Source organism: Mustela erminea, chromosome 9 (assembly GCF_009829155.1).
Source record: "Mustela erminea isolate mMusErm1 chromosome 9, mMusErm1.Pri, whole genome shotgun sequence".
Taxonomy (NCBI): Eukaryota; Metazoa; Chordata; class Mammalia; order Carnivora; family Mustelidae; genus Mustela; species Mustela erminea.
The window spans coordinates 21604975-21621032 of record NC_045622.1 but is presented as its reverse complement, the minus strand read 5'-3'; the positions used below and the strand labels follow the sequence as shown (position 1 = coordinate 21621032).

At 57.5% G+C, this 16058-nt stretch overlaps 1 protein-coding gene across 5 annotated transcripts in view; it reads right to left on the bottom strand.

The window, feature by feature from the left end:
* The window catches only part of ST3GAL4 (ST3 beta-galactoside alpha-2,3-sialyltransferase 4), a 34351-nt gene that overhangs the window by 17633 nt on the left and 660 nt on the right, over positions 1–16058 (bottom strand). The window contains exons 2-3 of one of the 5 annotated variants that reach the window (XM_032359302.1): positions 8632–8718; positions 7360–7429 (exon numbers count right to left, since the gene is read on the bottom strand). The exons of 2 other annotated variants lie outside the window; for them this stretch is intronic. In XM_032359302.1, coding sequence (XP_032215193.1) covers positions 7360–7429; positions 8632–8684 — 123 coding nt within the window. In that variant the 5' untranslated portion in view covers positions 8685–8718. Of the gene's footprint in view, positions 1–7359; positions 8587–8631; positions 8719–16058 lie in introns of those variants that run through there. 2 more of the 5 variants (XM_032359305.1, XM_032359301.1) reach the window with 2 other exon arrangements.

Here is a 16058-nt window from a genome sequence, read left to right as displayed (position 1 = left end):
AGCTTCCTCGTGGGACACAGTCTCTATCCGATGCCGTGGCCTGGGGCTGCTCGGGAAGCTCTCCAGCATGATTGCAGTGCATACAACTGTAGCCATGGGATTAGCGCTGCCCTCCATCTGGACACCAGACTTCCAGGAATGCTGACTAAGGCTGCGCTCACTTATCACATCACATCCCTAGCATGGGACTCGAATCCTTCAGCTGGTAAGCCAGGCCTCCTGGGCCCTAGCTCGGGTGGCTACCCTGTCCATCCCAAGAGGACTGTACGTGACACCTGCTTTCCCACATTTCCCCTTAGGAATCTAGGGTCATGTTTCCTCCAAGCTCAGAGTCCACGGCTGACATTCCAGAGGACACTCAAGCAGGATGGTGAAATTAATGTAGCTAATACAATCACTAGGTAAGGCAAGATGGTGACATAGGCCACTGGGTAACCTACTTTAATCTCTCATTCTTGGATGGAGATGGCCAGCTAAAGGCAATTCTCCAGGACAGGTCAGTTACTTGCATCACTTCTCAGCACAAAAATTCTCCATGGCCTCTTGTGTACTCAAGAGAGACCGGGGCTCGGTATCTCTTCACTGACTTCTTTATGCACTTTTGCTACCTGCCATCAAAAATCCCATACACATCCAACATTTCTGGTCCCCCTCCCCTGCTTGTAAAGATTTTTCCGTTGTTTTGTTCACTGCCATATCACCCATGTCTAGAAGAGCGACTGGCACACAGTAGGCTCTCAGTACAAATTCACTGAATCAATAAATGATCAATTCGTCAGGGACGTCATTGGAGCCAGAGAGGAAGAGGCAGTACCAGGAGTCTGAGATTCGCTCTATCCACTCCGACCCAAGACCTGGCAGGACACAGCCTTAAGACTTTGCCTTCTCCCCATCACAGAATAGCACAGTGTGACCACAGTGTGCCCCGGCCGGCGGGGGGCACTGGGGGGTGGCGCGGGGAGCAGCGCAAGAGGTCTGCCCTGGCCCCAGCTCACGCGAGACAGCAGAGGGCTGAGGAATTGGCCAACAGCCTCAAGGCCCATGAGTGGGCAGATGGGGCGATCTGTCCAGACACCCAAGCTTGGAGGGAAAGGGGTCTGGTAGGCCTCCCACGGACGCACAGAAGCTTCTCTGTTCCCCACCCTTGGGGTCCACAGGCTGCCACCTCCCCCCTGCCATCACGCACCCCAACCAGCCCAGCCCTGCAGCCTCCTGGATAGAAACACTGTATCACCCACTTTATCAGCTGCCGGTCACAAGACACCAGAGGGAACCACTTGAAAATCATACTTCTGGTGTCTGCGCGGGTGGGGTAGAGGCTTTGAATTCCATTGTCTGGGTGAGAAACCTGAAGCTGTGTGACAGGGTAGAGAATCAACCAGGACGGACTCAGAGCTAGGATAAGAAAAGGAAAAATCTGGTGGGGCTGCGGACCTGCCCCAGGGCGCCCCCGCAGGGGCTCTGGGATAGGCTTCCCTCCTCAAACCTCCCACCCAGGAGCCTAGGAATTCGGCCCCAGGGAACCAAAGCTAAAGGTACTACCAGAGCTGGGGCTTAACTCAGGTCACCACCAACACGGCCAGTCCCCTCCCTCCTCTGGCCTCCACAGGCCTCTTCTGAAAGCAGAGGACAGCACCAGCCCTGCCCCATCCCCCACAGTGGCCCCCAGCCAGCTGTGGCTCTGGAGTCCTTGCCGGGTGGCTGGTCCACACTGAGGTTTGTTGTAAGGGGGAGCCATACACTAGGTTTCAAACACTTAGTACAAAAATAAAAGGGAACCACCACCTTAAGAATGATTTATACTGATCACGCACTGCGGTAATGTTTTGGCTCTACTGGGTTAAAATACTAAAATTTATTTCATTTCCTCATTTTTACTCTTTAAAAATGTGGCTAACTTAACATATCCAAAATTTTATTTTCCTGTTTATTTTCAAGATTTTATTTATTTATTTGAGAGAGAGAGACAAAACAAGCATTAGGAGCGGCAGAGAGAGAGGGAGAAGCAGGCTTCCCACTGAGCAGCGAGCCCAGCACAGGGCTGGATCCCAAGACACCCCCCCACCTCCGATCGTGACCCGAGCTGAAGGCAGACACTACACCAACTGAGCCACCCAGGCACCCCATAACATTTTATTTAAGTAATCTCTATACCCAATGTTGGGCTCAGCTCACGACCCTGAGATCAACAGTGGCATGCTCTTCCCACTGAGCCGGCCAGGCGCCGCTAACTTAGGATTTTGTAAAATTTGAAATTACATATGTGGCTTGCAACTGTGGTTCCCACTGCGTTCCTCTCGGACCTCGCTGGACCAGGCCATGTCTGCGATTGCACAGGAAGCACGCGTAGAAACTTAAAGCAACTGATGCTTCCTGGCTTCCATCTCAGAAAGGCCAACTCAGGGTGTCTGGGATGCCTGCAGAGGGCCCTGGTCATTCTGAGGGACAGCCACAGTGAGCACTGTCCCAAGGTCTCAAGTGGGGGCAGAGCTGGGAAGTCTCCACTCTTCCCTGCATTCTGCCCGCTCCTCCCCGGGCGGTCAGGATTCTGAGCATGGAGGCAGAGTTCAAGGTGACATGGTCACCTGGCGCCCCAGCCCAATCTCTGCTCTGCCCACACCCAACCTCTTCCTGACCTTGGCAACTTGCCCCAGTGCCTGCGCAGAGCCGGCCTCTCGGCTATCCCTCACACACCGCACCTGCCCAGGGCCCACGCAGATGGCCACATTTCAGGTCACAAGGAACGGCCTACTCTGGCCCAGAGCTGTGCCTCGAGGACCCGCCACCGGGACTGAACCCTGCCTCTGCCACTTAGCACCCCTAAGCCTCGGTCTCCCAATCTGGAGGTAAGGAGCCCCACCACGATTTTCGCTGGGCTGGTTAGCGAGATAATGGAGAAAAGACACACGGGAAATGCTCCGTGAATAGTGACTATTAGCCATACTCCTTTCTCGTGCGCTAAGTGGAATCCAAAAACTGCAGCTGTCTGGAATGTGGGGTGGTTAAAACATCATTGAAGAAACAGTATGTTTTAGTCAGTTGCTGTTCTGTGATCAAAGGCAAAGAAATAAACACTGAGCCCTACGCGACACACAAATGACTATCCACTGGACTGAGAAAGTCCTGGATGACGGCCAGGCCTCCCCGACGCTTCCTAAACACGCCCTCCCCTCCCCAAAGGAGGGTTTTAGCTTGCATGCCCCCTCCACACCCCGAGCCCCATTTGAGAATGGAGGCAGGACTGAAGGTCGGGGCGGGGGAGGGGGCTGCAGTCAGTGCCAACAGTGTGACATCTGAGTCCTTGTCTGGGCAGGGATTGCCTGCAGTGTAAATGGTCAGGATCTGGAATCCCAAGCCTGGACCTCCCTCCCTGGCTTCCCTTGTCCTGGCCACTCTCCCGTGCTGCTCCCAGCACACGGTCCCAGCCTACCCAGCCAGGAGTCTCCTCTCTACCCCGACACTCGCCTCCTTACCCCATCTTATTCCCTTTGTAGCAACGACACCACACCATGTCCTGTACTCATGAATCCGTGCAACCCGAGAAAGCGGGACTCCATGCGGTCCATACCACCTCCAGCACCAAATTTAATGCCTGTCGCATGGTAGGTCATAGACAAACACGGAAACGAACAGACGTCTAAAATGCATGAGCAGAACAAGTGTGGACAGCAAGTTTCACCAAGTGAAAGCATCCCACGCCCTTATTTTGCAAAGACCTGAGCACCCGAGGCACCAGGGGCTTGCTAGAGGCTCAGCTTGGGAGCAGGCAAAGCCACCAAGTGCCACGTTTTTTGTCAAACACACGTGGCTATGTGCACAAACAGACTCTTATCACCAAGGCGGCGTGGTTTCTGCAGAAGCCGCTATCACCGGGAGGTGCCTGGGTGACTCAGCGGGTCAAGCCCCTGCCTTCGGCTCAGGTCATGATCCCAGGATCCTGGGATCGAGTCCCACATCGGGCTCCTTGCTCAGCGGGGAGCCTGCTTCTCTCTCTACCTCTCCCTGCCACTCTGCCTGCTTGTGCTCTCTCTCTCTCTCTCTCTCTCTCCCCCCTGACAAATAAATAAATAAAATCTTAAAAAATAAATAAATAAAAGTTCAGTTCTTCTTTAAAAAAAAAAAAAAAAGAAGTCGCTATCACCATCTTTGACTCCCCTGAATCACTACCAGCTCCGGGGCTACGGGACCACCCAATAAAGTGATATCACGCATCAAAAGCTGGGGTGGTCCCAGGACAGCTCCAGGGCTTGAAGATGCCCTATTACCCAGGTAAACTCACATCCTCCTTTGTTGTTCCCCAAGAGGGTCTGCCTGAGCCAAAACCCCAGCCACCCCTCCCCAGACCCCTGAGCACCTCCGGCATTCTGGAGGCAGAGGAAAGGGTTCTGAACACAAACCCAAGGTCCAACCCAGCCTCCGCAGTGAGGGCCCAAGCATCCCTGGACAAGGTCCTAGATCTCTCAAGGCCTCAGATTCCTCCTCTGTGAAATGCAGGTCACGAGGGCAAGTTCTGGAAGGTGTATGAGCCTTGAAAGCCATCCTGGGATTGGAAGCCTGAAGCTTTAGCTCCAGCCAGGCTGACAACCGGGCACTTGGCAAAAGGAAGCTGCAGGGGTTCCTGGTCCAGGTCTGCCCCAGAGCATGGCAGCTCCTCTCCACCCAAGGTTTCCCCATCCCAGCAAAGGGAGGGGTCCACAACCGCAGCTCCCACCTGCTACTGTAACCATGAACACGCTCTCCTCTCCTGGCTGCTGGGCCCATTGCACACACGACACAGGACGCAAGCAGCTGCCCAGGGAGAGAGGCAGACACTGCCACCCAGACTGGTCTGTACTAAACCCAGGCACCTTGTACTGGCCAGACCCTAGGTGCATTGCTGGGGTGTGAGAAGTATAGGATGGGAGAGAGGGAGCAGGCTTCACCGGAGAAGCCACTTGAGCTCTCTCTCTGGGTACATCATGTCCTTGAGAAGGTGTCCAGGCCCCTGATGAGTCCCACCTGATGGCCGTCCCAAGGGGATCCAGATGGGGCCCCCTCCGCTGGCCAGCACCCCATTTTCCTAGCAGCTCCAGAAGCAGTAGCCCTCCTCACTTCTTTCCAGAGTGATGTTCCCTCTGCTGGTTGTCCCCGCCCCAGCAGGTTCTCCTCAAGTCCCCACTCGCGGAAAGGGCAGGGCCATGTTCAGTCCTGAGACCTCGAGGGAGGTGAACACTATGCCAGCTCTGGCCCAAGAAGGGTGCCCTCAGCACGGCTGTTCCAGATGGAGCAGCAGGAAGACCTCTCTCCCCTGGTGATGCACACTGTCCCGCAATGGCGGTTCTGCAACAGAGAGGCTTTGGGGTGTCCACAGGGGAGGACCCACTCCTGAATTCCCAGCAGGAGCCTGACAGAGTGAGAGGAGCTGAGAGTGGGCCTCGGGGTGCATGCATATGCTCAGGGGCGGCACTAGGGCCCCTGGGTGGGGCCATGGACAAGAATGCAACCCAAAAGAAGAAAAATCAAGACTGCATTTCTGGCCGCAGCCTGTCCCCTGGGAAGGGTGAAGCTAGTAAGACAGGCTCTTTTAAGATTGTTGCACATCGGTAAGACCTTCCTTGAACTGACTCTCCTCCAAGGACAAGGTCAGCGATGACGTAAGGGGACGCCTGGCTAGCATTCGAGGTGCTGCTGGGGAAGGTGCTGACCCCTGGGGGAAGCCGAGGTCCCTCGGGGCAGAGCCCAGAGCACAGCTGGTGGGAGCACTGGCTGGAGGGCTGGCTGGCATGATCAGAGGGGACCCACACCTACTTCTGCCCCCAGGGCTCTCCCACAGGGTGAATGTGCAGCCAATCTGAATGCCCACAGCCTCACCCACAACCCAGAGCCGGGAGGCCCCAGAAAGACACTCAGAACCCCTCAAGCCCACCCTACTCCTGCCCGCTCGAACCCTCCTGTGTCAAAAACCTACAAGCGCATCTCTACAGAAACACACAGCTGTCTGCTCAGAGGCACACCCAGACCCAACATGGAACGTAGGAACCCTACACACTCGTACACACAGGCACACACCCCTCGTTCCTTCTCCTCCCCTGCCCATTCCCCCCAACATACAGCTTCTGAGGTCAGCTGGGCCCCCTCGGCCAGGGTGCTCTCCTCCCCCATCCTGCGGCTGAGGGCACTGCCCACCCGGCTTCAACTTCACCTTCAGCTGTGGCCGGTTTGTTTGTCAGGCTACAGGTCCCTGGGGCTCCCAGCCAGGGAGCGGGAGCTTCCAGAGGAGCAGGGAGTGGCTACGCTGGCCCTCGGGGGCCTTCTCTTCACCTCTGAAAGTTGGGTAAAGAGAAACCCTGGACTCCTGGCCCTCAGCCAGGCCAAGCCCAGCTCCCAGCAAGGGAGTCCCACTCCTGTCATGCTCAAAGGTACTGGGGGAGGTGGGCACTGGGACAGAGGGGCTGCAGGGAAGCAGACGGGAGGAAGATTCACAGCCTCGTAAGGATGTCCCCAGAAGGGCTGGGGAGTGTCCCAGGGCAGCCTGGGACCTCAGTCACGCATGGGCCAGAGGCAGCTGGCCGGGGGAAGGGTACCCCCGCCTGGCGCCCTCACTCACCATCCTCCTGGCCTGGCCTCTTTGCACGGGCACCTAACCCTGATCCCTCGGAGAGGGACTGTCCTCCTGGCCTACCCCCCTCCCCCACAAATCGGGGAAACTCCTAGGCCCTCCCCTAGCCATCTCCCTACCCCACTCAGGCCTTCATGTCTCCAGCCCTGAGGCATTAGCAATTTCAGGATCATCCCAGACCTGGGGGAGGTGGTGGGAGGGCAAGGCACAAGCTGCTCAGGGCCTGGGGACTGAGGATTCCAGAGTCTAGGGCTCGTTCAACAGGTCTGGGCTTCGCCCACACCTCCTCTCCACGGAGCTATGGCTCAAGTCGTATGGGATACCTCCTGGGCAGACACCCTAAATCTAACTGAGGGCGGTGCCAGGGGTCAAACCAAGTGCCTGAGCACCCCAAATCTGGGGCCTTGCCAGAGCTCCTCCCCTGGTCCTTTCAGGAGTCTTCCCTGTTTTCAGCTTCCAAGAATACAGCCCTGTTAATCCACCACTACCTTGGGACAAGCACTGCCCTCAGGGCTAAATGGGATCGAGGCTTTTTTCAAAGAAGCCTGGTGCCAGATAAGGACTTGGGGAAACTGAGGCACAGGGAAGACGCAGACCCTGAGAAAACCCAGGAGACCACGCAGCCACGGGGACCCTGGTCCCACCTGAAGGCCCACAGGTCCTCCTGCCCTCTTCCAAGCGTCTGTTTTCTCCTGCCCGGGAGCTAGCAGAGCAGGAACCTGGGACAAGGTGCCGCCCACCCCCAAGCCTGGCCGGCTCACCTGGCCTTCCCGGCCTGTCAGTCCAGCTGTTCCGGAAAGAGAACATTTTCTTCTCACTCTATTTGGACAGCTGCAGGGATAGTGATGGTGAGAAGAGAATGTCTGATTACTGACAGAGGGGGCAGTGCGGGGACAGGGCCACAGGGCCTCCGATGGGGTGGGCAGAGGGCTGGAGCTGTGGGGAGGTCCTGGGCGGGAGGCTAGGGACGGGGAGCTAGGTGGGGGCCTGGAGCAGCCTGACAGGACACAGGGAATGCCTGCCATTCACAAAAAGGGTCACCAGAGGGGCTTCTGGAGCCGGGCCAGGGGTCTGGAGTAGTGAATGGCAGCCCAAGAGCAGCGAAGAAAATGACTCCCTTCTTTATGGAAAGTGCTCAGCTACAGGGCGGGGGCGGGGCGGGGTGGGGGGTTGCCCAGCCCCAAACCCTTCCTCCCAGACAGATCCCTAGCGCTTCCTCAGTGGGTCCGGGTCCGGGTCTGGGGCTGATGGGTGGGGCTCAAGGAGATGAGGCATCAACTGGGCAAAAGTCAGAAGCCCTAGAGATCCAGCTCGTTCCCACTTTCGAAGACGGCAATTAGAATTGTAGGGTCAAGACACACTGTTTCCTCCTCTCTCTCCTTCCCAACGTTTTTTCTCTCTCTCTCTCTCTCACTCCCCTTTGCTCTCCTCCCCGTGTCCCTGTCCCCTTTCCAGCCATCCTGTCCCGGTGTCTCCCTGTCCCCATCTCCACCTCCTCCTGCCTGCCTCCCCCCAACTCCCCACCCTCGGGTTATGTAAGGGGCCTGAGAACACACAGAGGGAGCTTTGTTGTCAAACCAAATCCATAAGGAGCTGGAATCGGCCAACGCAGCTGTTCCCCATTCCCTCCGCCTTGGCAGAGTTGAGACGCTGGGCAGGAAGCCCCCACACGCCTCCATTTTGGGAGGCGGGGGGCAAACGCTGGCCCAAGGGCCCCCAGGCAGCTAAATGGGTGGCCAGAGATCAGTCATCCTTGCGTGGGACTGCAGCAGGGGACCAGCTGGCCCACAAGACAGTACAGAGCCCCGTGCAAAGCCAGGTCACAAAGACCACAGAGAGGAGAACTCTGGGCTAGAAGCAGGCCTGGAAAGGGGGGTGGGGGAAGAAGACACAGACTCCCCCAGGCCCACCTGTATTACTTGTCCACACACGGATGCACACCCATGCTCTCTTTCTCCTGCACAACCCACGTACACACTCATCCACACACTTACAGCATGCACACAGCCCCCCCCCCCCCCATGTGGGCTCACCTGAAAGGTGTCTGAGCAGAAATCTCCTCCCTGCTCTGACCAGCCTCTTCCATCCCAGCAGGTCGCTCTGGGGAAAGAGCTGGAGCTCTGGAGAGAGGAGTGGGGAGGGCGGAGGTCAGAAGCCAAAGCAGCTCCACCAGCCCACTCTTCTTGGGAGACCCTCCGGCACTCGGACCAGGTCCCACCTTCCTGCCCAGGAGGACGTCCAGGGAGGTGGGTGAGGGCCCAGGGAGCAGAGTTTAAGTTTACTTTGAGTTTCCTCTGGGCCGGCACTGTCCCTTCACCAAGCCCAACTGCTGGAAGAACCATCTCATTAGAAAATTCTGGAGCTGCCAACAACAGCAGGCGCTCCTGAACCCCCAGAGCCCAGAAGGGAACCTCCCCGACCGCTGGAAATGCAGCTGCCACGTGAAGACCACTCAGATGTTGAGGCAAGGAGCATGGGGGACTCCGGAGGACAGAAGGGGAAAGAAGAGGAGTCAGATGGGAAGGGAGGAAGAGAGAAGAACGGAAGGCAGAAAACGATAAGAAAAAGAAAAAGAAAAAGAGCGGCGCCTGGGTGGCTCAGTGGGTTAAGCCACTGCCTTCGGCTCAGGTCATGATCTCAGAGTCCTGGGATCGAGCCCCACATCGGGCTCTCTGCTCAGCAGGGAGCCTGCTTCCTCCTCTCTCTCTGCCTGCCTCTCTGCCTGCTTGTGATCTCTGTCTGTCAAATAAATAAATAAAATCTTAAAAAAAGAAAAAAGAAAAAGAAAAAAAAAAGAGGAAAAAAAGGACCAAGGAGCAGACCAGCGGAGAAGGGGGGACAGTGATGTGGGGAGAAGGGCCCACACAGGAGGATGGGTGCCCCCCTCCAAGAGCACACTCCCCCCTGCCAGGCCAGGGCTAGCCCCCTCTGAGAACAGAGCAGGTCCTAGAGAAGCAGGATGACAGTGGACATTTCTAGAACGTGTCCTAGCCCACCCAGTCCCCCGTTGGCCATGCCCCTGGGGGTAGTGGAGCCCATCCTGGTCTTTGGGGCCTGGATGATGTCAGGACCTCAGAGAAAGGGATGAGATGGGGGCAGGGGGTGGACGGAGGGGCAGAGGGGATGTTCAGGGAGCTAGAACAGCAGGTTACTTTTTTGAGTCTCAGCTCCCTCATTGGCAAAAAAAAAAAACAGTTACAGAGCTGCTACTATGAGGCAGCGAGGTTCCAGATGCTGGGACACCTCAGGGAGGAAGGCAGTTGCGGGTCCAGCCCCGTGGTGACCTCCAAGGCCTTTCCCAACCTGCAAATGTTTACCTCCCTGGGCCTCCCAAACCTGGGAGGTGAGGCAGATGCCACGAGCCCAACTCACAGACCAGCTGATGGAGCACTAATCACCACCTGACACCTGCCAGAGGTTACAGACCTGGGTGCAGACAGAGAGGAGACAAAGGGTGCCATCAGCAGTGAGTGGCTCCCGCCCGGCCGCCTGCCTCTGGCCACCAGGGCCCCGCCGTTGGACACTCTTCAGCATCTGGGCACCCCCTTGAATTCCAGAAGACACAGCAGCCTGGCGTGCCTGGCGTTTACAGAGTACGGGATTCCACGCCCTGGCGCATCACTGGAAACACTCTCTCTATCCAAAGTGCGGGTTCCTCAGGGGAGGAACCCAAGGGCCTGAGGCCAGCGAGCGGGGAAAGGGGACAAACCTGACACTTCTACCACACCGCCCAGAGCACCGCTCAACCCTAACCCTGTCCCCATATGGGGCAAGACTGGGACCCAAGGGCAGTGGGTCTCCCCTACACCGTCCCTGTACGTGGCAAGAGTGGGACCCAAGGGCACTCGGGGCGCATGGGAGGAGCTGGGCGGTCCAGCAGGCTTCCCAGAGCAGAGCCTCGGGTTGGATGCTGAAGGACACTCGCCATTTAGGAAGGAGGTTACCCAGAGTAGCCAAGCCATTGGCGGCATGGGGGAGGGGGACAGATGGAGCAAAGGAGATGAGAACACATGCGGCATGCTACTGGGAAAATAAAAGTCTTAATGGGGTTGAATGGGGGGGTTCCCAAATAAAACTCTTTAAATTCCAGAAAACCCTCTGTCCTACTTTCACATGAGATTTTATGTGGAAAGCCTTCGAGAAGGCATCGAAGAGCAACTGTTAGAGTTGAAGCAATAATAGGGGTGAACCCCACCTCCTAAGTGGACACCGGAGTGGGGCTCCAGCCCTAGGGTCACCTCTCCTGGCCCCGAACGGGAGGAGAGGACCGATGTCAGGACAAGAGGGGAGATTAGGACCCGTCCTGTGCAAGTACCTCAAGTTTGGGCTGAGGAGGGGAGACAGGAACAGGAACGGGTCCAGCTGCACCCGGGAGGGGGGCTGGAATGAGGGGCAGGCCCTCCTCAAAGGGCAGACTCCTGTCCATCCCTACCTGTGCCTCCTGCCTGCTTCTCCAGCGCCTAGAGAGACCCCGGGTTGGGGGATGGGGTGGGGGGAAGCATGGCAGCAAGCGGGGCCAGGCCAGGCCCTTCTCGGACAGACAGCTCACCTGTCAAAAGGGCAGCTTTCTTCCTTTGCCTCAGGAAAAGCAGGAAGGAAAGCAGGAACACAGTGAAGACAGAGAAAACCCAAGGTACCTCTTCCATACATTTATCAAACAAATATTTACCGAGCACTTACTGTTTGCTATACATCATTCCAACCATGAATACAGCAGTGAGCAAGACAGACAGGTTCTTGGAGCTTACACCAAAATCCTAAAATCTCAGGGGAGAAAATACCTTAAAAGTTTTCAAGCCCGCTGCACACAACCAATACACCCCTCCTACGCCTGCATCTCCCTGGGACTGTCCCTGTCAAGGTCACAGGTGTATGCTTAAACATCTCTGATGATGAGCAACGTGCCCCCTCCAAAGGCAGAAGTGCGCTCCTGAAATCTCCAGCTAGCCCCATCAAGGGCCCTGCTGGCCTCCCTCCCTAGCCAGCCTCCGCAGAGCCTGAGGCAAGGGAGTCAACAGAGCATCAGAGGCCCTGGGAGAAGGTGCAGGTTTTATTTTATTATGGCACAAAACAGAAGGATGCATCTCTAGTTCTGCTCATTCTGAGCCAATGACCTGGGACCAACAGAAACAAGCGGACCCCATGCCCACCTGTCCAGAGCTCCGGGGTCCCTCAGCCTTTGCAGCTGTGACTGCCCTGCTCGCTTCCCTTCCTGAAGTCTCTGGCAGTGGTCCCCAGGTCCCCAGGGCGCGCCCTCACTGGCCCCCACTTCTCTCCTGCTGTCCCTTCCAACCAGGCCTCCCGCCCCAAGACCTGAGCCACCTGCAGGGGCAGGGGAAGGGGGGCCATGGGACGGACGCCTGTGGACAGGGCCAAAGGGAAGCTCACCCCCACCCCTACCCCTGGGACTGAGAGCTGCTCTCTTGAAAGAGCTTCTCCTGCCAGGAGCCAGGCAAGGACGGGTGTCGAGGAGGATCCGAAAACAAAGGTGCTCCTGCCTGGCAGGGACCTGGGAATGGCAGACCCTGGACCCTGGGGGCAGCCACATTGGCCCAAGTCCCGAGCTTGGACCTGTAGGGCCACTCCCCTTCCCCACGTGTCGCCACGGTTGTCGGCTGAGGCCTGGCAGCCCTGTGGGCGGCAGCCGGAGAGCCGCATTTCCAAAGGAATAGGAGCCGGGCGGGCGGGCCAGATGGAAGCAATTACTGGGGGAAAAGAGGGAGAGGTGGGGGCTGGGAGGGGCTGAGAAGCAGGGAGCCTGCACTCTGGGCAAGGGTGCCACGGCGGGCAGGGGGAGGTGTGGGGTTTGGGTCGGCACAAAGAATTCTGGGCTGGGAGTCCAGAGGTGGAGGTTGTGGTCGGCCTTGTCACCAACGCACTGTGGCCCTGAGCAAAGCCCTTCACAGCTCTGAACCTCTTCAGGCACCAAAGGATGGGGAAATGAGTTTGGGGGAGCAGTGGAGAGCTCAACTGCGAAAAGCAGGTTTCCAAAACAGCCCCAGATACAAGTCCCCTGCTCAGCTGCTTAGAAGCTGTGACCTTGGCCAAAGTTTCCACTGCCAGATCCTCATTTCTTCACAGATAAATGGGCTGAATGAAAGGTGTGTATGAGGCTTACAGGAAGGGATAGAAATAAGCCTCCGGCACATCCTTTTCTTTTGTCTGTTTGTTAAGCGTATGCGGCCAGGCTTTAAGAAGTGCTTGATTGGGTGCCTCGGTGGCTTAGTGGGTTAAGCCTCTGCCTTCAGCTCGGGTCCTGATCTCAGGGTCCTCGGGGGTCCGGAGGGCTCCGGCTCTTTGCTCACCAGGGAACTGGCCTACGGAACCCCTGCCTACGTGTGATGACTGTCAAATAAATAAATAAAATATTTTTTAAAAAAAGAGAGAGAGAAGCGCTTGGTTGACACATGGTAAGTACTTGTGTTACTTGCCTAAGCCTTTTTTATTGTAGACAGGTGTTTACAAAGGCTGCTAGGGAGGAGGACATGGGGCAGGTGGTAGACACAAGGAACACGGCTATAGCCCCTGGAACCCACACCCTCCTGCAGGAGGATTTGGATCAAAGGCAGAAGCAACAGCGTGTGGGCCCAGCCCTCTGCAAACGGGACCCCGTCCTCCCAGCCACCCCCAGCCTCCCCATCCCACCCCAGGAAACCAGATCCCGGAGCCCGTGACCCACTTGGCTGGGCTGCAGAGGGAAAGTCCACGCAGGAAGGAGGAACCATCCCACCCCACAAGGACAGCTGCCTGTGGGCTTCTGCTGCCCGGCCTCATCACACTCGAGGCCCCGGGAGACACTGAGGGCTTCACCAGGCCGGCACCTGCCATCAGTCCTAGCAGCAGCCCCTCCACCCTGCTGGGCAGAAGCCAGGGCCTCAGACTCTGGAGTCGTCCCAGCATCTTTCCACAGGGCAGCTCTGCAGGGCTGGGGTGGGCAGAGAGAGTGTCAGGAGCTGTCTGTATGTCTCCTGGTCCTAGGCAAGGGGCCAAGACCAGAAGAAAAGCTGCAGTTCTGGACGCTGAAGGCCCTTCTCACCCTGGAAAGCAACCGACCCCACGCCAGCCGTTGACAGAGCTCAGCCCCTGCTGGGCTTGGGGGCACGGGGCTGGGGCCCAGGCCTCAACCACTTGCTGCTAGATTCAACCACTTCCTCCGTCTAAGAGTCACACACACACACACACACACACACACACACACACACACACACGCATGCACGCACTGGGAATGCGGGAAAGGTCAGGGGTGATTCTGAGGCGGAGGGTGGCTGGCAACCCACCCAGAGGCTCTCAGAACATGGACGCAGGAGTGCTGAGCCCTTCTGGGAAGGGAGAACCAAAGGGCAGAGGGGAAACAAAGGACCATAACTTCCAAAATCTACCTACACTCATCCTTTTCTCAAGGCAACCAAAAGTTTCAGGTCAAGGTCCCACACCCAAAGAAGGAAGCAGGGCCCAGGGGGTGGGGGTAAGGGAAGCATAGCTAGCTGCTGGTGGGGGTGGGGGGGTGCGGTGGCAGAGTCAGGGAATATCTCACCACAGGGCAGCTAAGGAGTCAGTGGGTGGGGAGGTGACAGAAAGTTCTAGAAGTTTTCTGGGCATCCTTCCCTCACTACCCAACTGCCCTGCTCTCCAGAGTCCATCTCCAGGGGCTTGGGAGCTCAGATGAGTTCTGGTGCCTGCCTTGATTTCCATCAGGAGACTTGGCCCTCAGCCTCTGGGATGTTCTGTGACACTGATCTGGAGGGTCCCTTTCAGGAGGCTGGAGCTCTCCCTCCTCTGTGGGCTGTGGAACCATTTTGTATTATTCTAAGGTAGAGCAAGCCCTTCCCCAAGACAGAAGGTGTAAACCATCCTGACAGGAGGAATTCATAGGACCGCTGGGCAGCTTCTCTGAGGTGAGACCCAGAGAATGTGTCCAGGTAGGGTCCGAGGGGGCACCCAAGGCAGGGTAGAAGCCAGGCCAGCATGGGGTAACTACAGAATGCCCACAGGTAAAGCTGGAACAGAGGAAGGGGGTCCAACTTCTCTGCTCCTGCTGGGGAAGTTCAGCCAGGGAGTGGTGGAGGTGGAGGGAGGGGTCTTTCCCAGAATTTGTTACAATTCCAGAAAGTATCAGATTCTTGGTTCTACCCAGAAAATTGGATCCTAAAACAGCTGAGAGGGTGGAGGGGGCCACATAACTCTGTTTCTGAGGAGTGGTGAGCAAGTCACTGCTTTGGGTAGAGAAGCTGGAGAGAAGGGAAGAAGGCATCCCGGAAGGCGCAGTGGGCTTCCACAGCCTGGACCTCTGCTCCCAGGAAAGGGGCTCCCTGCTGTCCTGAGGAGTAACCCATGCGTGAGCTACAGATGCCGTCTTGGCCCACAGTCCCGGCAGGCGATTCAGGCGATTCGTACTTTCCCTTCCTAAGTTCTTCCAACTATGCGCCCCTCCTCACCCCCTCTGCTTGGGCTGGGGAGGGGAGAGGGACTGGCCCCAGCTCCTGGCTCACCTGCAACCGCCTGATGAAACCCAGGGCCCACTGGTCGGCCAAGATCTCCCACCCAGCGCAGCGATGCTGAGGGGTGGTCCAGAGAGCCCTCCGTGGATAAGGGAACAGAGCAAGGTCTGAGCACCACCTCCGCTCAGGCCCACCCCTCCCGGCAAAGAGAAAAGACCCCACAAGGTCATTTCCAGGCACCCTCTGCGGAATTAGCGGGCAGCTCCGGAGGGCGAGTAAGGGCGTGGGAGCAGCACTACTCTCAGCGAACACTGCTTCCTTCAAGCAGGCACCCCTTCGAGCACTTCACACACATCAATGTATTTAAAATCACCCTCGGGAAGGCCACGGCCAGGGCCTGGAGGAGGCGGGGACAGGGTGCAGCTCAGGAGAAAGCAGCCTAGGCTTGTGCCTCGTGCAACAACCCGGCACACACCAGGCTCGTTCCCAGGGTTCTGCGAAGAAGTCAGCCTGAACTTGGCTTTCTCGCTGTGCCTCCCTCCAGTGGTGGAAAGCATAGGCTTTCAGAAGCCTGTGGGGGTGCCTGCCCGTGGGTGGCCATGAGGTCAGACAAGCACAGCTGAGCACCTGAACACTGCCTATACCCCTCACCCCCACCCCCACCCCCGCCTTCCAGAAGAAGCACCCTAGCTAAGCAAGGCCTTCAGGACTGGCTCTGTGGAACGGAGGAAGCAGCAACTGTCCATCAGGCCTCCCATGGCCCAGAGGGAGCTTTCCCCCAAGACTGGAAATGGAGGGGGCAGCTACTGGCAGACATGTTGGCAACTCTGGGCAGGCCAGGAGGTGCCTGCGGTAAGCGTCCCAGGGGGGCAGACAGAGGAGCTCAGGGTCCAGTCGCAGCTGGACCCCACCCTCACCCCAACCCCATCCCTTCCCACTGTCCACCACCCAGGCTGCCTGGAGGCACAGGGGCCTAGGCCCAAAGGCCCCCACCAGGGGGACCTGGTATCCCGGGCACCACC